This window comes from Sorex araneus, chromosome 11, assembly GCF_027595985.1.
Source record: "Sorex araneus isolate mSorAra2 chromosome 11, mSorAra2.pri, whole genome shotgun sequence".
Taxonomy (NCBI): domain Eukaryota; kingdom Metazoa; phylum Chordata; class Mammalia; order Eulipotyphla; family Soricidae; genus Sorex; species Sorex araneus.
Genome location: NC_073312.1, coordinates 24,228,098 through 24,248,404, shown reverse-complemented (window position 1 = coordinate 24,248,404; position 20,307 = coordinate 24,228,098). Strand labels below are relative to the sequence as shown.

At 48.7% G+C, this 20,307-nt stretch overlaps 1 protein-coding gene and 1 long non-coding RNA gene across 3 annotated transcripts; one reads left to right on the top strand and one right to left on the bottom strand.

Annotated features, from left to right (window-relative positions):
* Window positions 1–634: 634 nt before the first annotated feature.
* Window positions 635–14,051, top strand: AS3MT (arsenite methyltransferase). 2 transcript variants are annotated; one of them, XM_055119101.1, is made up of 12 exons: window positions 635–1,116; window positions 1,212–1,252; window positions 1,434–1,561; window positions 2,655–2,805; window positions 3,627–3,763; window positions 5,360–5,429; window positions 7,412–7,493; window positions 8,380–8,511; window positions 8,815–8,957; window positions 10,534–10,668; window positions 13,494–13,609; window positions 13,930–14,046. In XM_055119101.1, coding segments are annotated over exons 1-11 (1,128 nt in total). In that variant the 5' UTR covers window positions 635–1,115; the 3' UTR covers window positions 13,602–13,609; window positions 13,930–14,046. The 2 variants fall into 2 exon arrangements, with proteins under 2 accessions (XP_054975076.1, XP_054975075.1); XM_055119100.1 differs by having other exon boundaries at window positions 636–1,116; window positions 13,494–13,626; window positions 13,930–14,051.
* On the bottom strand, window positions 4,296–10,608 carry LOC129399339 (uncharacterized). Its single transcript, XR_008627058.1, has 3 exons — window positions 10,506–10,608; window positions 6,308–6,410; window positions 4,296–5,115 (listed from the first exon to the last, which is right to left on the bottom strand). It is a non-coding gene; the product is annotated as an uncharacterized LOC129399339 (long non-coding RNA).
* Window positions 14,052–20,307: the final 6,256 nt, after the last annotated feature.

The following is a 20,307-nucleotide window of genomic DNA, read 5'->3' as shown; positions in this document are numbered from 1 at the left end:
CTTTGCACTCAGGAATTACTCCTGGCGGTGCTTGGGGGACCATATGGGATGCCGGGGATCGAACCCGGGTCGGCCGCGTGCAAGGCAAACGCCCTACCCGCTGTGCTATCGCTCCGGCCCCTCTAAAACTATTTTTAAAAACAAAGCACCAACACAATCTTTGAAGAACGATGAAGTGTGCCAGAATAGAATATTGGAACTGTGAGGCTCAAAGTGTTTAAATTCTGACCACATGTGTTTACACATGATAAAATAACTTCCCCAGGGGTCACTCTGCAAGTGACGATCTCTAAAATCCAAAAATTGCCAGAGGTTAAAATATAGAGGGGGGGCGGGGTGGGGCGGGCAGAGTGATGGATGGCACAGCCGGTTCCGGCGCTTGCGGTGCAATTGGGACTATCCGTGGCACCGCACATATGGTCCCGGATTTCCACCAGGGGGGATCCCTGAGCGTGGAGTCGGGGGTATGCCCATGCCCTGAGCACCTCAGAGTGCGCCTCGGAGGCCGAGAAGAAAAAAGAAAAAGCCAGAACAGGAAGAAGGAAGTGGGGAGGGAAGTAGCACTCACGTCCTGGCATTGATGAGCCTCCCTGCCCCACAGCCTTCCTGGCGCCTCTGGGGGGGGCCGCTCCCCCCACCCCCCAAAGAAGTGAGCAAAATCGCCTCCCTGGGTACAGTTCAAAGCAGACCGGGAAAGGCCAAGTCGGATCCTAGGGGTGTTGCCGAGTAGGGCCGGAAGGAGGGCACTGGGCGGCTGGGGGTCTCGAAGTCACCTGGGGATGGGGGGACAGGGCCCAGTTCCAGGCGTGCACGGTGGTGAGGGAGGCCTGGACGCACAGTCCTTTGCCCTGGGAGAGGGCGAGTTTCGGGGCTCGTCAAGCGCAGCCCAACCGGGGGGCCAAAGGCGCTGGACCTGCGGGCCCCTCGGAGGCAGAACCCAAGGCGGAGAGGGTAGTGGGTGTCACCGCCCGGCGATGGGCACCGCCGAGCCGCGCCCGCACACCAGCCGCCGGGGGGTCAGGCCCCCGCCCAGGTCTGGCCAGCGCCGCGGGGCGGGGCTTCGGGCACTATAAGCACCGCCGGGGCCCAGTCCGGGAAAGGCCAGGGACGCGGAGAGTAAGTACGCGCCCCTCGCCCCTCTCCCCCCTCCCGGGCGCCCCGCCCCAGCTCAGCACCCTCACCTTCCTGCCCCTTGTCCCCCTCCCCCGCAGTGGCTGCCCCTCCAGACGCCGCGATCCTGAAGTCCGTGCAGGTGTGCGCGGCGGGGCTCGGGCAGGGGGTGGGGGTGGGGGTTGCCTGGGGCGGGGCCTCCCACTCTGTCCACTCCTGGGGGGACGGGGTGCTGGGACGGGGGTCGCCGGCGCGCCCGGCCGCAGGCTTCTGACCCCGGCTTGTCCCTCGCCACCCCTCCCTCGCCCCGACTGCTGGGTCAGACGTACTACGGGGACGTGCTGAAGAAGTCAGCGGATCTCCAGACCAACGCGTGTGTCACCCCGGCCCGGCCGGTGCCCAAGCACGTCCGGGAAGCGCTGCAGAACGTGCACGAGGAAGTAGCCTTGCGGTCAGTCGCCTGTCTCGGAAGAGCCGCTGTAGCGCTGCCTAACTTGAGAACTTCCCGCCGGGGTGAAGGGGCTGGAGAGGTTATACAACCCGTAGGGCCCTTGCTTGGCCCGCGGTCAGCCCGGATTTGATCCCCAGCACCCCCAGATGATCCCCTGTGCACCAGAAGTCACTTCTGAGGGTAGAGCCAGGAGTAATCCCCGAGCACCAGGTGTGGCCCAACAAAAACCGGGGGTGGGGGGTGGGGGGTGGGGGCGTAAGAATTTCTAACTGGGACTGGAAGGGGGAATGCAATGCCTTGCCTTGCGTGTAGTTGGTGGATGTTCATCCCAGCACCGCATATGCCCCACCCCCCCCTCTCTCTCTCTCTCTCTCACACACACACACACACACACACACACACACACACACACACACACACACACACACACACACACACACAAAGAAGGACTGAGAGAGGGCCCTGAGAGCAGGGTCATGCTTTGCATTTAGAACCCCAGAATTGGAACCTGGCCCTCAACTCTGATAAGAGTAGCCGACTTCCCAAACTATGCTCTCCCCCCCACCCCCCTCATACACACTTTACTACTTGGTACACTCACTCCTCATAGCTGACGTTCAGTACTGACTAGCTTGGTGTTCTTTTCTTCAGAATTTATCAGCTGATGATTTTTTGTTTCGTTTTCTATTTTTCGGCTGCCCTTGGCTCTGCACTCAGTAATTCCTCAGGGAGCCTCTGGTTTAAAGGGGAAATGAACGAACTGAAGAGAAATTAATGGTCTATGGGAGGAAGGAAAGTGGGAGGGAGGGAGAAAGGGAAGATGCCTAAGATTTGGTGGTCCTGGACTGAGGCTGTGCAGGGGCTGCAGCCTACTGCCGTGTTGCATGCAGCAGCCCAAGTTGAATGGATTCCCAGCTCCGCAAGGTCACCTGAGCACTGCCAGCACTGGGCTCCGAGCACTGAGCTGGAAGTAGCCCCTGAGCACCACCAGGTTTGTTAAGAAACTAAACAAACAAACAAAAATTGGTGATTCTACTCCTTGTAGGTCGTCTCGTGGGGAAAAGAAATGTAGCTCTTGTTCTTGCTTTCTCAGGTATTATGGCTGTGGTCTGGTTCTGCCGGAGCGTTTGGAAAGCTGCTGGGTTCTGGACCTGGGTAGTGGCAGTGGCAGAGATTGCTATGCCCTCAGCCAGCTGGTTGGTGAGAAAGGACATGTCACTGGAATCGATATGACTGAAGGTCAGGTGAGGCAAGAAAAGATTCCCAGAGGCTCGCTTTCATCAATAAAGTTGTTTCGACTCTGACTCAGGATAATTTATGACAATTGCTCTTTCTGACTATTCATTGGTCCCGCTGATGTTTCCTGTCCCCGAGGCAGGAAACTCAGACAGTTCGCGTTCTTTGGGGTGAACCTAGAGTCAGGAGGTTTGCTGTGATATAAGAAGACCCAAAGAGCAAATGTTTGGAGCTCTCTTGGATAAGTTCCAAGAAAATCAGGCAAATTCCAAGTATCAAGTAGGGAATTTCGGTTTCATTGTATGGGCAAGGGTTGTAATAAATCCCATATGCCCAGAGTAAAATATCTGGTATGATTCTACCTGGAATGAACTGGGGGAAGTATATTCTATTTACAATAGAAAGTATTAAGGAAAAAGGTAGTGTATATTGGGCGTCAGAGAATACAGGAGTTAAGGCATGTGTCTTGAATGTGGAAAGTTTGATCCTGGGCACTGCATATAGTTCCCCAAGCACTGCCAGGGGTGACCCCTGAGCACAGAGCCAAGAGACAGCCCTGAGTACTGCAGGGTCTGACCCCACCCCCCACCCCCCCAAGACTCCCCCACCCCCTGCGCCCAATATTGGTTTTTGGTTTTAGTTTTGGGTCATACTCAGGGCCCACTCAGGGATCACTCCTGGCAGGGCTTGGAGGGACCATATGGGGTAGGGGGATCAAACCCTAGTCTTCTCTGTGCTAGGCAAGTGCCCTACCCAAGGTGCTATCACTCCAGCCCCCAGTAGTGTGTTTTGAAGATGTTGATGATGAACTCAGGTCTTCTTCATTTAGGTAGAAGTGGCTAAGAAGTATGTTGACTACCACATGGAAAAATACGGCTTCCGGACTCCCAACGTGACTTTTGTTCTTGGCTATATAGAGAAGTTGGCGGAGGCTGGAATCAACGCTGACAGTTACGATATCGTGGTGTAGGTATCGATTCTGATGTGGGTATCAATCCACTTTCACTGAGCACACAGACAGCACCACTTTTTGCTGAACTGACTCATAAAGGGTGTGAAAACTGCACTTGGCAGGAAGCCGGCGGGAGGGAGCTGGTGAGCCCGGCAGTGCTGGAGACCACAGCGGGCCAAGGGGCAACTTACTGAATTTAATGAACTATTATTTTTAGTGAAGTAAATTAGTTTTATTTTTAAGAGAGTGAGAGAGCGAGACAGACATGTTCAAGAGAGAACATGGGCTTCTCCAGTGTGGAAAAACCAGGGAACTTATTTTAAACTTAATATAAACCAGGGAGGGCTGGAGCAATAGCACAGCTGGAGCAATTGCACGTGACCAACCCGGGTTCGATTCCCAGCATCCCATATGGTTCCCCGAGCACTGCCAGGAGTGATTCCTGAGTGCAGAGCCAGGAGTAACCCCTGTGCATCTCCAGGTGTGACCCAAAAAGCAAAATATGTATATATCAGGGAGCCCAGAGGACCAGCATGGTTTTTTGTTTGTTTTTGTTTTGTTTTGTTTTTGCCACATCTGGTAGTGCTTAGGGCTTCCTCCTGGCTCATGCTCAAGGATCACTCCAGGCGGGGTTCAGGATATGGGATGGGGTGCTGGAAATTGAACCCATGTCTGCTGTGGGCGAGGCAAGGGCCTTACCTGATATACTATCAGCCCCCTAGCATGACATTTATTTGGGGGGTTGGTCACACCCGGTGATCTCAGGAGTAACTCCTGGCTCTGCGTTGACTCTGGGGATGGTATAGGATACCAGGATCGAGCCCAGGTTGACTGCATGCAAGGCAAGTTCCCTGCTTGCTATGCTATTGCTCTGGCTCTAGCACGACATTTAAAAACAAAACAAAACACAACTATTCCCTACTGCTGTTTAATTTATTTATTTGGTTTTGGTGCCACACCTGGCTCTGCCCCAGGTGATCACCCCTGCTAGGCTCAGGGAGCCATGTGGGGTGCCGGTCATCAAACCTGGGTTGGCTGGCCCCCACCCCCCGGCATGACATTTTTTGTATCCTTTTTTCACGTTTTGTCTTTCCTTTGCTCCTGTTGTCCACCCACCACCCCATGACAGCCTTACAGAAGTGGAACTTGGCCACTCACCTGTGCCTTCAGCTTGCACATGGCCTTTTGTGGCATGGGGCTCACCTGGGTAGAAAGGACAATACCTGAGGACTTTTTTCTTCACTTGCTCCAGTGTTTTGAGATCTTAGATCCTCTGCTCACTCCTCCCCCTTTGGGAAAAAGCTGAGAGTGGCGGCCAGGTAGCAAGGGGTGGCTTTGCAGAAATGGTGGGTGCCACCTTTAGGATCTGGAAGGAGCAGAAAATGTTGGGGTGATGTCAGATGGGCTTGACATGTCCTGTGGTCTTTTTTTTTTTTTTGCCAGGGGACTCACGTGGTTGTGCTCAGGGCTTATCCTGGATCTGCACTCAGGGCTGACTCCTAACAGGACTTGGGAGAGCATTTGGGGTCCTGGGGTGCAGGTCGCTCATGTCAAGTAAGACAGTTGCCGCCCTTGCTGTTCTCTCTGGCCTCACCTCTGGTCTTTTTTAGATCAAATTGTGTTGTTAACCTTTCGCCTGATAAGGAACAAGTGCTGCGAGAGGCATGTCGAGTGCTCAAGGTGAGGGGACGGGGGTGTCAATGGTTCTTTAAAAGGTCCTGAAAAAACAGGCCCGACTCTGATGTTCTTGCGCTTGAGCTAAGTGCCCGCATCCTTGATTTAACCGCTGGGTGGAAACCCACCCGAGGCAGGGAGCACGCAGGGGGCTGGAGCGCGTGGCCACCTGGCACCACCCTGGGCCCTGAGCAACAGCCCGACACCAAACAACAAAAGCAAACAACAGCCTGGTTGCAGATTCCTTTTCTTTCTCTTTTTCCCTTTAGTTTACATTGTCAAAAATCAGGATTGTCACTGAATATATCGAAAGCCTTTGTTTTATTGGCTCATTATTTAGTGCTCCCAGAAAAGCTTCTGCAGGGCTGGAGGAAGCTCTAGGCTGACAACAACTTCTGCTGTTGTTGTTCTGGGACCACCCCCACTAGTGCTCAGGGCCTTCTTGGGGTTTTTGGGGGTTGCTCCTGGATCACTTCGGGATACCTGTCCCTCCCGCAGGTAAGGCCTGAGCTGCAGTCTGTTGACCTGCACTGGTGAATAAACTCTTCACACAAAACACTGTTACTGCACGTTTCCAGCCCATGGTTGCTGCTTCCTTCCTTCCTTCCTTCCTTCCTTCCTTCCTTCCTTCCTTCCTTCCTTCCTTCCTTCCTTCCTTCCTTCCTTCCTTCCTTCCTTCCTCCTTTTCTTCTTTCATTTTAGAGCCATACCTGACAGTGCTCAGGGGTTACTCCTGCTCTATACTCAGGGACCACTTCTGGTGGGGCTCAGGGGACCACACAGGGATCGAACCCAGGTCAGTGATGTGAAAGGCAAATGCCATACCCGCTCTGCAGTCTCTCCAGCCCCTTTACAATAGTTCTTTATGTAGGAAACAGACTCACTTCGGAGATGACGCAAAGGGCTGGAACACATGCTTTGCCTGCAGGAGCCCCGGATTCAAATCCAAGTGCTGCGTGGTCCTCCAAACACTACCAGGAGTGGTCCCTACCAAAAATAAATGCAGACTGAGGATACATACTCAAAAGTTCTTTTATTGAAAAAATATGCCTTAGGGGCCGGAGAAATAGGGCAACACAGTGCACAGGTGACCTGGGTTCAATTCCCAGCATGTCATATGGTCCTCAGAGCCCACCAGGAGAGATCCCTGAGCACAGAGCCGAAAGTAAGCCCTGACCATCCCTGGGTGTGACCCCAAAACCAAAACAAAACCCTGAATGTCAGAGTCGTGAAAGATTTGGAAACCCAATTTGTTTTCAATTTTTCATGTGATAACTTTCTTTTAATGTTATTACTTCCTCCTTTGTTGTGTGGGTGTTGAGATGGTGGGAAGGGGTTGGTTGCACATTTGTGGTGCTGGTGCAGTGATGTCAGGGTTCAAGCTCCTCACTTTATGCCTGTAAAGCAGACACGTAGCCTCCGCCATGCTCCTGCCCCCAGCTTTAAAGATCCTCTTCCTCCTCTTAAAGCCAGGTACCCTGCAGGCTCAGAGGGACTATCACTTTACCTTACTTCCATCCCCAGTGGAAATGACCCCAGAAGGAAATTCCTCAGAAGGAATTTCCCTTCTGAGATCTGACTTGTCTACCTGCCTTTCAGGGCTTCAGCAACTTTTCTATCTTTGTTCTTCCTTGATGTGGTTATATTAGAAGCTTTTTATGTCTTTTTCTGTTGTTGCTTGTTTGTTTGCTTCACTTTGCTTTTTTGGGTGACACCTAGCAGTGCTCAGGACTTACTCCTGGCTCTGTGCTCAGGGATCACTTTTTTGGTGGTGCACCCCGGTCAGCATGGGCCAGTCAAGTGCCTCAACACCTCGGCTCTTCGGTGCTCTTCCTCCTTCTCCTCTGCTCTCTGCCAGGAGCCAGAGCATTAATGGACAAGCTGCCTCACTCCCTGTTGGGTGGTCGTTACACTTTGCTCAGCCAGAGCACAGTCTATGTGTCAGTCCCTTTATTCACGCAGAGTTTAACTGTCCGTCTGCATTGCAGTCCGGCGGGGAGCTCTATTTCAGTGATGTCTACGCCAGTGTGGACTTGCCGGAGAACATCAGGACCCACAAAGTGCTATGGGGTAGGTTTGTTCGTGTGGTTTGGTTGTGAGGCTGTGACTCACTCAGGCAGTGGCTCCATCCCACTGCCCTTGGTGGGGAGGGGCACCCCAGGGCTAGTTCTGGAGGTTCCGGTGCCTCCCTGGGCACTCCAAACTGGATGACCTCGGCCCATTGGATACATCATTTTGAATTATTATTCCCTAATCTGTGAAGTGTGGTAATAAAATGGCAGCCAAAGGAGCGTAATAAAGCAGCCCCAAGGAAGTGTGTGTGTGTGTGTGTGTGTGTGTGTGTGTGTGTGTGTGTGTGTGTGTGTGTATGTAATCCCTGGTCAGTGCAACAACAATTTACAAAGGCAAGGAGGAAAGATAGTTAGAAAAAGAAAGAAAGAAAGGAAGGAAGGAAGGAAGGAAGGAAGGAAGGAAGGAAGGAAGGAAGGAAGGAAGGAAGGAAGGAAGGAAGGAAGGAAGGAAGGAAAAGAAAGAAAAGCTTCCCTGGTTGCAGGGCGGCTCTTGCAGGAGTCTTGATTTTCATTGTGAGCTGGAGGTTAGGTTACACACATTACATTTTTGTGGTGCAAGGGGTCAAATTGGCACCTGAGGACCACTTGGAGCAATTCTCAAGCACACAGCTGGGAGTAACCCCTGAGGACCACCAGATATGGCCCCCAAGCCAAAATAAATAGGGGCCACAGTTGATAGTGCAGGGGGACAGTGTGTGGCATGGTACCAGGGATCAAACTTGGGGCCTTGCATGTGCCAGGCAGATGCTTTACTGTGCGAGCTATCACCCAACCCATTTTTTTAAAATGTAGGAGTACTGCTGTTTATTCAGCCATTGATTAAACTGATTGATTTGGGTATGACCTCATATTTTTTCTTTTCTTCTTCTTTTTTTTTTTTCCAGGAGAGTGCTTGGGTGGTGCTTTGTACTGGAAGGACCTTGCCATACTTGCCCAAAAAGTTGGATTCTGCCCTCCGCGTTTGGTTACTGCCAGTATAATTACAATTCAAAATAAGGAACTGGAAAGCATAGTTGGTAAGCAACAGTTGGCAATGAGACTGCTTGTATTCAGAGGCCAGTGACTGTCTACCTAGTGACACTAGGCCAGTGAGTGTCTACCGACATTGAACTTCCTGTCCTCTAAAAATCGCGGTTTGGTTCTGTTCAGTGGCAACCTCTCAGATCTGGGATTTAATAAAACCCTTTAAAGTTAATCACTGAATAGAGCTAAAGCAGTTGCTGCATGTGAAACCGTCTCTACGCTGCCAGCACTCTTGGTCCACTGAGTAGGTCCACAGAAGAGGAAGTGCAGGGTCCATGACTAAATTTTGTTTTTAGGTGACTGTCGTTTTGTCTCTGCAACATATCGTCTCTTCAAACTGCCTAAGACAGAAGCAATGCAAAGATGCCAGGTTATTTACAATGGTGGAATCAAGGGGCATGAAAAGGAACTAATCTTTGATGCAAATTTCACATTTAAGGTAAGTAAGAATTTCCGGGACCTCTTGTCTCTCCTCTTTTTCCTTCCATCCCACATCACCAGCCTGACTTGAGCCCTTCTTTCTACTTTTAGCCTTGCTCCATATACTGAGACTTAGCTTTAGCTTTGCATCGCTTCTCATTTCTCTGGTGTGTACATGGGTGTTTGTGTATCTTTACTGAACTGTTAGTATATTATATTTCCTCCATTATGCTGTGTTACCCTTAAGTCCTTCTGCATGTACAGCTCAGGAACTAAACGTTCTCCTATATAACCACAATTCTTTCTCCCCCTCTTTTTTTTTCTTTTTTGGGTCACACCCTGCGATGCACAGGGGTTACTCCTGGCTCATGCACTCAGGAATTACTCCTGGCAGTGCTCGGGGGACCATATGGGATGCTGGGAATCGAACCCGGGTCGGCCACATGCAAGGCAAATGCCCTACCCGCTGTGCTATCACTCCAGGCCCCTCCTTCCCCTCTTTTAAACCACAATTCTTTGATCATATTCAAGAAGTGTACTTTGAGAGGCACCAGTTAATATTTTTGGTATTATGTTTTGTTTCTGGGACCACACCTGTTGATGCTCCAGGGTTATTCCTGACTCTGTGCTCAGGGATCACTCCTGGAGGTACACAGGGTATCCTAAGAGGGTGCTGGGGATGAACTCGGGCCAACTTCATGTAAGGCAACTACTTGGACACCAACTCTGGAGAAGCTCGAGTTTAATGGAATTATTGAGGAACAGGATAGAAAAGAATAGGAATCACATAACCACGTTTCAGTTGTTTAGTGTGCCATGGGACTGAGGGGTTTAATGATGACACAAATGGATACTTTCACAACTTTTTTGCTTTTATCAATATGAAAATGTACATGCTTTAGAGTCTGATACCTGAGTTCAAATTCTAACTTGGTTGCCTAACTGTGGCCATGGCTCTGTGCTCAGGAATCACTCCTAGCGTGCTCAGGGGACTATATGGGATGCTGGGGATTAAACCTGGGTTGGCTGCGTGCAAGGCAAGTACCCTGCCCTCTGCACTATCACTCCAGCCCCATATTTGAATAAATGAATAAATGACCAAAATACTCTGAGGTGCAATGTGCTCCATTGTAAGAGAGGGAACGATGATGCCTGTTCATCAGACTTTCTATACCAGTTAATAATATAACGGGGGGGGGGTGGAGTGATAACACAGCAAGTAGGGCATTTGCCTTGCACGCAGCCAACCTGGGTTCGATTCCCAGCGTCCCATATGGTCCCCTGAGCACCACCAGGAGTAATTTGTGAGTGCATGAGCCAGGAGTAACTCCTGTGCATTGCTGGGTGTGACCCAAAAAGCAAAAAAAAAAAAAACCAAAAAAAAAAAAAACCAAATACCAAAAAACAAAACAAAACAAAACAAAAGGAGTCGAGCGGAAGGGCTGAGCACATGTGTTGTATGGGGGAGGCTGAGCTTTGGTCCCCTGTACCACATGGTTCCCTGAGTACTCTCTGAGCACCACCAGGTGTGGGCCCCTAACTGCAAATTAAAATAGAAGAAACCAACCTTGCTCCCTCCCCTTCCTGTTCCTCAGGCAGGGGAGGTGGTGGAGGTGGACGGACACACTGCAACCATCTTGAAGAACTCGAGATTCGCCCCAGAGTTCCAGTTCAGCCCGACGGGGGCGAAGCCAGCAGCGTGTGGAGGCAGCTGTGGTCCGCAGTCTGAGGTTGGTGTCACTTTCAACACGGGCTGCTTCCGCAGCAAGCAAGTCAGCTGACACCACTGCGCTCATTAGTCACCGTGACTGCCTTTCTCTCCTATCTGCATCTAAAACGGGACTTGAATTAATTTCCTCACTGCATTTTCTGAATGCTGATCAGTCAGAGATTTCTAACCAGGGGCTTCATGCACGGACCTCAGGGCGTCTGCGACCCCTTCAATTCTGATGTGTCTAGAGGGGTTTCCTCAGAAAGAAATCTCTGACTTTCAGTATGTTCCCAAGGGCATTTTTATTGTTTTGGTTTGGGGGGCCACCCCCAGCAGTACTCAGGGATCACCTCCCCCCACCCACGGAGGGATCAGGGAGACCATGTGTAGGACCAGAGATCAAACCCAGGTCAGCTATGTGGAAGGCAAATGCTGTACTAACACCCTGGCACTCAATGATGTTTTTTTTTTGAGAGGTGGGAAAGTTTGAGGGAGGACCATACCCAGCAATGCCCAGGGGTGTTCCTGGCTTTATACTCAAGAATTACTCCTGGAGGTGCTCAGGGAACCATATAGGATGCTGGGGGTTGAACCCGGCTCGACTGCGTGCCAGGCTGTGTGCCCTAACCACTGTTAGGCATTTAAAAACAGAAAACGTTAAGAGGTAGCTTCGAAAAAATATATACAAATTAAATATATCTATTATTTATTATTATTTTATTGTTTGGGGGCCACACCCAGTAGTCTCCGGGGGCTGGGTTTTCCCAACTAGCCTGGAAAAGTTCCCAACCACAACTTTCCCAAGCTGGGTCAGTCTCAAAACCCGGAAGCTCATGAACAAGGGGGCTTTTCTCTCGTCATTTTGCTCCTCTAGCTCCTACTCAGGCCTGAGGTTGGAATCGAGAGCTGGTTTATCTCCTGGCTTCTTTTCTTTCCCGTGTGCCAGTGTCTTTATCTCTGCTCCAAGTTTCTGAAATGGGTATCTGGGAGACTGAAGGAGGAGTGAAGGCAGGAGAGAAGGCACAGCTGTGTGTCCTAGAACTCTAACCCTGCGCTTTTGGGGCAGAGCCTCTTAGCTTATCACTGAAGGCCTCTGTGATAAGCCTGAGACCCAGACAGGCAGCGGGGTGCAAGGCTGGGCACCCTCGCCCACCCTACCCTCCGCTGTGCCCAGGAGGAAAGAGAGGCTCTGCCTGGCCCATCAGCAGCTCCACCATCACTGGGCTTTTTGGGCTTTCTGTTATTTTTCTTCTATGTTTTCCTCTTGTTTTTCTCCTCTTCACCACTTCCCTTCCATAGCTTCTTCCCTTCCCTCTGGGTTAAATTTCACTCACTCTAGCCTGAGATCTTTTTGACTGTTGTTGGCATCTCAGCAAGGCATGTTAGTCATTGCTAATAGTGATCTGACATCAGGGTGCACCTTTCTTTGCATTTTGGGTCACACCCAGCCATGCTCAGGGGTTACTACCTGTAATTACTCCTGGCGGTGCTGGGGAACTGTATGGGATGCTGACAACTCAGCTCTTCAGCATCTCTGTTCCAAAAGGGTGAAAAGTCCATATAAGTGGCCCATGCAGAGAGCACAGGTCAAAGCACTTGTACGTGGGTGACCTTGTTTGACCTTGGTTTTGTCCCTGGCACTACAGATGGTCATCTGATCACTACCAGGAGTGTTCCTTGAGCACAGAGACAGAAGTAAGTCCTGAGCACAACTGAATGTGACTTATCCCCGTCCACTCCAAAATGCATATACAAAAGTAGGAATTCCACAAAATAAAACAAAGTAAAATCAACTTCTCTGGTCCAGTAGGAGTTTAAAAGCATCTTTCATCTGGGAGGGCCTAGGAGGTGGCTCAAAGGGCTGGGGCACATGCTTTGCAAATGGGAGTCTCGGTTTAATCCCAGGACCCCCATGCTTCTTTAAGCACCCCTGGGAATGAACCCCACGCACTGAGCTTGAGTAGCCTCCCAGCACTGCTGGGTGTAGCCCTCAAACCAAAACAAATCAACAAAAGTATCTGGGGGCTAGCTCAACGGTGGAGTACATGCTTTACTGGGTTTGACCCTAGCCTCAAGACAAAACTTTAAAATGTCATTGACAGGGGCCAGAATGATAATAGTACAGCAGGAAGGTGCTTGATTTGTATGTGGCTGACCTGGGCTTGATTCCTCGAATCCCATATGGTCCCTGAACCCACTAGGAGTAATTCATGAGTGCAGAGCTAGGAGTAACTCCTAGGCACTGCTGGGTATAGACCAAAAACAACATTAAAAAAAGATGTCGTTGGGCCGGAGTGATAGCACAGTGGGTAAGGCGTTTGCCTTGCACTCGACCGACCCGGATTCGATCCCCGGCATCCCATATGGTCCCCCAAGCACTGCCAGGAGTAATTTCTGAGTGCAAAGCCAGGAGTAACCCCTGAGCATTGCTGGGTGTGACCCAAAAAGGAAAAAAAATGTCGTTGGGGCCGGAGTGATAGCACAGCAGGTAGGGCGTTTTCCTTGCACGCGGCTGACCTGGGTTTGGTTCCCAGCATCCCATATGGTCCCCTGAGCACTGCCAGGGGTGATTCCTGAGTGCATGAGCCAGGAGTAACCCCTGTGCATCACCAGGTGTGACCCAAAAAGAAAAAAAAATGTCGTTGACCTTGAGAATAGTAATAACTTGATTGGAATCACTAGGAAGTTGTGGAGAGAACTGGTGGTCCTAGGAAACGATGGAGTTATACAATTGTATTTATCTCTCTTAGAGGTCAATCACCCTCAATCAAAAGGAAATATTAGGGTCTAGGCACCTCAAAAGACCTTTAACTTGTCCATTCCTTTGGGTTTGTCTTTTGACAGGATTTAATCGCAGACCCGTTCAAGCTGGCAGAAGAATCTGAGAAATCAAAGCCTAGATGTTCTGCCAGTGGGGCCCGAGGTTGCTGTGCTTCCAAGACAAGCTGCTAAAGCTACAGGTTATCAGAAGACAGTGGTGAGGAGGCAGAGGGATAAACTGTCAGGCCTAATCTGATCTTCCCTAGAGCAAAGACAAGAAGCAATGGTCCAAAGCTTTGGTAATCCAGGTCACTGATCAATAGAAATGAAAGGTTTTTAGAAGGTATTAATTGAAGGGTCTAAAGCAAGTGGCCTAAAATATAATTAATTTAGGCAAGTTTTCCTCTTTTTTTTTTTTTTTAAATTAATTCAAAATTCTGGTGCCACCTAGTGATCAAAAAGGGAACACTCGGGTTTTTTTTTTTTTTGGAATGTTTATTCTGTAAATTTGTTTTTACAGAAGCTGCGCACACCAACAGAACGACAATAATCACTGATGACTCAGCTCCATATCGCTGTAACCTCTGCAGAGATAAATATAATTAATTAAAGATAAATTGAAATAAGTGCTGTCCATTGGTTTTAATTTCAGAAGCTGCAGTGTATTGAGGTGAAAGTGAAATTGAATTGCATAAAAAATTAGTAGGTAGAGGGATATACGTGATAACATTTCAGTATCTGTATTCAAACCCAAAGGGAGGGGGAGAGAGAGAGAGAGGAGAGAAGAGAGAAAGGCTTCAGAAATATAGGGGAGAACATCTTTCTTCTGAGCTGGTAGCATCTTGTGATTTATTACATGTTTACTCATCCAACTAAGGTTCTTCTGAAATCATGCGAACAGGCCGAAAGGTTGCCAAACCAAACTGGGGAAGAGTTAGGTTGAGTTCATGGATTTTATTTATTTTTTTTTTCTTTTTGGGTCACACCCGGCGATGCACAGGGGTTACTCCTGGCTCTGCACTCAGAAATTACTCCTGGCGATGCTCAGGGGACCATATGGGATGCTGGGAATCGAACCCAGGTCAACCGCATGCAAGGCAAACGCCCTACCCGCTGTGCTATTGCTCCAGCCCCATTTTATGGTTTTTTGAAACCAAATATATTTTTCTAATGAAGAAAACTATAAATAGCAAATGAGTCTGATCTCACTTCACCCGTATGGATGACATTTACCTAAGCTGGTAAACCCTAACCATCTTAGGAAAAGAATTAAGTAACATTTTTTGGAGGGAAGGGAAACCTCGCCAGACATTAAGGTTACACATTAAGGTACACCAGGTATACCACATTTACACTCCTTGAACTGTTTCCCCTAGTTTTTCCAATGTTAACCAGACCGGTGTAAGTCATCCATGAAATCTTAAAATGTTTCTTCCAATTTTGATAGGGAAAAATATTCCTGACTTAAGCTAGGGTATTTGGTGTTCGGGGTTTTTGGTGTTTTTTTGATTTTTTTTTTTTTTTTTTTTTTTTTGCTTTTTGGGTCACACCTGGCGGTGCACAGGGGTTACTCCTGGTTCTGCACTCAGGAATCACTCCTGGCAGTGCTCAGGGGAATCAAACCCAGGTCGGCTGCATGCAAGGCAAACGCCCTACAAACTGTGCTATTGCTCCAGCCCCCATTTTTTTTTTTTTTGCTACCACAATCTACTTCAACAAGCGTTAGTCTACCTGTTTGTGTCATGTCTGTTATTATTAACCCCATTTATAATGAGACGATAAGGCCTAGAGAATAGACATAGCATGCTCAGCTAATGAGTAGCAAAACTGTAACTCAATTCCCCTCTAACAAATGATCTCTGATGTGAATTCAAGTCTTGGGGTGGGAGAGAGAGTACGGGGATTAAGATGCATGCCTTGCCTTTGGCAGGTCTCATTTGTCCCTTTCCCCCAACCACCCATCTCCTGCCGAGCATCACATGGTTCCATGAGCATCACTGGATGCATCTGTGGATGCTCTGAGCACTGTGGTCCAGGAAATCTGCAGCACCAGAGGGACATCGCAGCAGCACATCCTCCAGCTTCAGCACTCAACCATCAGCCAATCTGGCCAAGAAGGACTAGGTGGCCAGCTTGAGCTCAATGAATGTTGAAGAGTGGACTGAAAATCGGTAGCAAGCAATTTCTCAACATTTTGATGTTTGGGTCTTTTTAATGTTCTTTTTGTTCTTGTCTTATGGAGTTTTTTTGGGGGGGGAAGGGAGCCTCACCTCAACCCAGCAGTACGCAGCATCTGAGGGGCCAATCCTAGTAGTCCAGACCCAACAGTTTGATGCAGAGGAATGGAACTGCAGTGGGGAGGCTGCCAGGAATACCGCACGGGTTCTTCTGGGGACATGCAGGGCTTAGGATTGAACTCACGACCTCCTCCTACAATCTAAGTGCTCCAGCCCTTTGGACTATTTCCACCCACCCCACGACTTCAACTTATAACTGTCAATATTTTTCCTGTTAGAAATGAAATCCTAGGGGTTGGAGCAATAGCACAACGGGTAGGACATTTGCCTTGCACGTGGCTGACCCGGGTTCGATTTCCAGCATCCCATATGGTCCCCTGAGCACCGCCAGGGGTAATTCCTAATTCCTGAATGAAGAGCCAGGAGTAATCCCTGTGCATCACCGGGTGTGACCCAAAAAGAAAAAAAAAAGGGGGGGACTGGAGCAATAGCACAGCGGGTAGGGCGTTTGCCTTGCACGCGGTTGACCCGGGTTCGATTCCCAGCATCCCATATGGTCCCCCGAGCACTGCCAGGAGTAGTTCCTGAGTGCATGAGCCAGGAGTAACCCCTGTGTATTACCGGGTGTGACCCAAAAAGAAAAAAAGCAAAAAAAACCAAACCAAAACAAAAATTTATTTTTATGTCTGGTTCAGTGTAAGACACCTGCTTCTGCATCCAATTTGTTGTGATATCACTTGTCATGAGGACTCTCAGCAGCTCCACTATACATGTACCAGAGAATGAGAGTGGGGGAAAAGAAAAAGAAGAAAGAAGAATGCCTTCGTGTGATACAATGATTTCTAATAAGAAATAAGTGTTTGGTCTTGGTCCCAGTTCTGGCACAGAGCTAAGGAGAATGCTAACAATGTCTTTAGTTATATTAATGAGGTGATTTTTGAACCTCACCCTAGAGTAGGGCGTGCTTCCCAGTGGAGCTGAAGCCTGGGATAGGAGGTTCTGAGCTTTCCTTTCTCTCCCCTGTCCTCTGGGGAGGGGAGAGGATCTGGTGGCCGGGCATTTCCCCATAATCAAAGGCTCCATCTGAATTGTGTCAGAAAACCCCCTTCAAAGTTGTGCCTAGCTGAGTTGGGTGAAAATGTGTTTTTCTAGGAGAGGTGGAATCTCCCATGCTCTTCCCAGACACTGCCATCTGTTCTCTTCTCCCTGGCTGCTCCCTTATTTTACCCGTCTATACTAAGCCAGTGATGCTGCAACAGCGGGTAGGGCGTTTGCCTTGCATGTGGCCAACCCAGGTTCGATTCCTCCATCCCTCTCTGAGAGCCCGGCAAGCTACCTGTGGTGTATTTGATATGCCAAAAGCAGTAACAAGTCTCACAATGGAGATGTTACTGGTACCCGCTCAAGCAAATCGATGAACAATGGGATGACAGTGCTACAGTGCTACAGAACTATTTCCCCAGTCCAAGTCTAATAATTGTGTTTGGGCACATTCACAGCATCCTCCAGACTCTGAGTTCAGAGTCTGGAGGGGTTTGGTGGTTAGAGACAATATGTAGTTCCTGGGACCCACCAAACTGGCTTCTGCCAGTACAAGGCAAATAATTCCTGTATTGTTAAAAAAAAATATGGGGGACACACTTGGCCATGCTTAGGGCTTACTCTGCACTCAGGAATCACTCTTTATTCTTTTTCTCTTTGGGTCACACCCGGTGATGCACAGGGGTTACTCCTGGCTTTGCACTCAGGAATTCCCCCTGGTGGTGCTCGGGAGACCATAGAATCAAACCTGGGTCAGCTGCATGCAAGGCAAATGCCCTACCCGCTGTACTATTGCTCCAGCCCCTCAGGGATCATTCTTGGTGGGCTCAGGGACCATGTGGGGTGTTGGGAATTTAACCCAGACCTGCCATATGCAAGGCAAACACCCTACCCACTGTACTATCACTCTGGCACCTGATAATTTTTATTTATTTATTTAATTTTATTTTATTTTTTGCTTTTTGGGTCACACCTGGCGATGCACAAGGGTTACTCCTGACTCTGCACTCAAGAATTACTCCTAGCAGTGCTCAGGGGACCATATGGGATGCTGGGAATCTAACCCGGGTTGGCTGCATGCAAGGCAAATGCCCTACCCACTGTGCTATTGCTCCAGCCCCTCACCTGATAATTTTTTTTTGTTGCTTTTTTTGGGTCACACCTGGCGATGCAAAGGGGTTATTCCTGGTTCATGCACTCAGGAATTACTCCTGGCAGTGCTCAGGGGACGATATGGGATGCTGGGAATCAAACCCGGGCCAGCCACATGCAAGGCAAGCGCCCTACCCACTGTGCTATTGCTCCAGCCCCTCACCTGATAATTTTTAAAAGAGAAACTAGGAGATGAAAAATGGTAAGTTTCTTTATCCTTTACATGGTGCCAGGTTAAATCGTTAGGGAAGTAAAGACTTCTAAATGTCATAGTTAAGAAGATTTAGAAATCGTTCAAAAACTATTACGTTATTAGAAATTAAGAATAATTCCAGCCTTTTTGGAAAACACTATGGGCATTTCTTCAAAAACTAGAAATTTAGCTCCCATATGACCCCACAATATCAATTCTGGGAATATATTCCGAGCTTGCAAAATAACCAGTAGAAATGACATCTGCACCTGTATATTCATTGCAACACTGTTCTTAATAGCCTGAATCTGGAAACAACTCCAGTGCCCGAGAACAGACACATTTCTTGGTTAAAGAAACTTTAGGACACTTACACAATGGAATACTATGCAGCTGTTAGGAAAGATGAAGTCATGAAATTTGCTTATAAGTGGATGGTCATGGAGAGTATCTTAGTGAAATGAGCCAGAAAGAGAGGGACAGACATGGAAGGAGTGCATTCATTTGTGAAATATAAAACAACATAATATGAGGCTGACATTCAAAGACAGTAGACACAAGGGCCAGGAATATTGCTCCACAGTTGGAGGCCTATCTCACGACTGGGGGAGAAGGCAGCTGGAATAGAGAAGGGATCACTAAGCCAATGATGGTTGGAGGAATCGGAGATGCGTGCTGAAAGTAGATAAAGGATCAAACGTGATAACCTCTCAGTATCTATATTGCAAACCATAATGCCTAAAAGTAGAGAGAGTATGGGGGAAATTGTCTGCCATAGAGGCAGAGGGAGGGTCTGGAAGGGAGGGGTAATACTGGGGACATTGGTGGTGGAAAATGTGCACTGGTGGAAGGATAGTTGTTTGATCATTGTATGATGAAACTCAAACATGAAAGCTTTGTAACTATATCTCAAGGTGATTCAATAAATAAATAAATAAATAAATAAATAAATCTAAGAAGAAAGATAAAAAATTAAAGAAAAAATTAAGAACATTAAGGAGAGTTTCAAGGATGGTTAAATAAAGTCTAATTTTGAGTTTTTAGATATTGATTTGTTTTTTGTTTGTTTTAGAACCACACTAAGTGATGCTCAGGGGTTACTCCTGGCTCTGTACGAAGGAATCACTCCTGATGGTATTTGGGGGACCACATGGGACATTGGGGATTGAACCTGGGTTGGCAGCATGTAAGGCAAGCAGCTTACCTGCTGTTCTATCTCTCACGCCTGTAGCACTGTAGCACTGTCATCCTGTCCTGTAGTTCCTTGATTTGCTCGAGTGGGCACCAGTAATGTCTCCATTGTGAGACTTGTTGTTACTGTTTTTGGCATATTGAATACGCCACAGGTAGATTGCCAGGCTCTGCCGTGAGGGCAGGATACTCTCGGTAGCTTGCTGGGCTCTCTGAGAGGGATGGAGGAATCAAACCTGGGTTGGCCTCGTGCAAGGCAAACACCCTACCCGCTGTGCTACCGCTCCAGCCCTAACTTCTTTTTTAAAAATGTTTTGGGCCACACCTGACAGTGCTTAGAACTTACTCCTAGCTCTGTGCTCAGGCATCATGCCTGGCTGGCTCTGGGGACCACATGGGATATTGGGGATTGAACTCGGTCAGCTGCATGCAAGGTAAAGACCTACCCGCTGTACTATGGCTCCAGCCCCAACAATAAAGTTTGCGTATGTGTGTGTGTGTGTGTGTGTGTGTGTGTGTGTGTATTTTAAATCACATCCAGCAGTACTCATCAGTGCTCAGGGTTCCAGGCAGTGGTGTGGGGGATTGAATCTAGGATTTCTGTATGCGGTGCATGTGATCCAGGTCTGTAAGTAATTTTAGCAAGAAAATCTTAACTGGGGCCTGAGCTGGTACACTTGCATTGCACATAGTGGACCTGAGTTTGATCACTGACATTGCATATTGTCCCCTGTGCCCCAACAGGAGTGTTTTCTCAAAATAAAAACAAAAGAAAAAAGAAGTGAACTGATTATTCAGAGCTCACTGAAAAATGAAGGGGGTAGGGCAAATTGGTATGGCCCGAGGACTTTTTTTTTTTGACCTAACACATTTTGAATATCCATGAGTGATGTACTCTCCTTCTGCTTATATTTTTTTTTGGGGGGTCACACCCGGCGATACACAGGGGTTACTCCTGGCTCATGCACTCAGGAATTACTCCTGGCGGTGCTTAGGGGACCATCTGGGATGCTGGGAATCGAACCCGGGTCGGCCACGTGCAAGGCAAATGCCCTACCCGCTGTGTTGTCGCTCCAGCACCCCC

Coding starts and splice junctions, on each gene's coding strand:
- AS3MT (XM_055119100.1), top strand. Junction 1,253..1,433: donor CGATCCTGAAGTCCGTGCAG/GTGTGCGCGGCG, acceptor CTGCTGGGTCAG/ACGTACTACGGGGACGTGCT. Junction 5,430..7,411: donor AGGCATGTCGAGTGCTCAAG/GTGAGGGGACGG, acceptor TCTGCATTGCAG/TCCGGCGGGGAGCTCTATTT.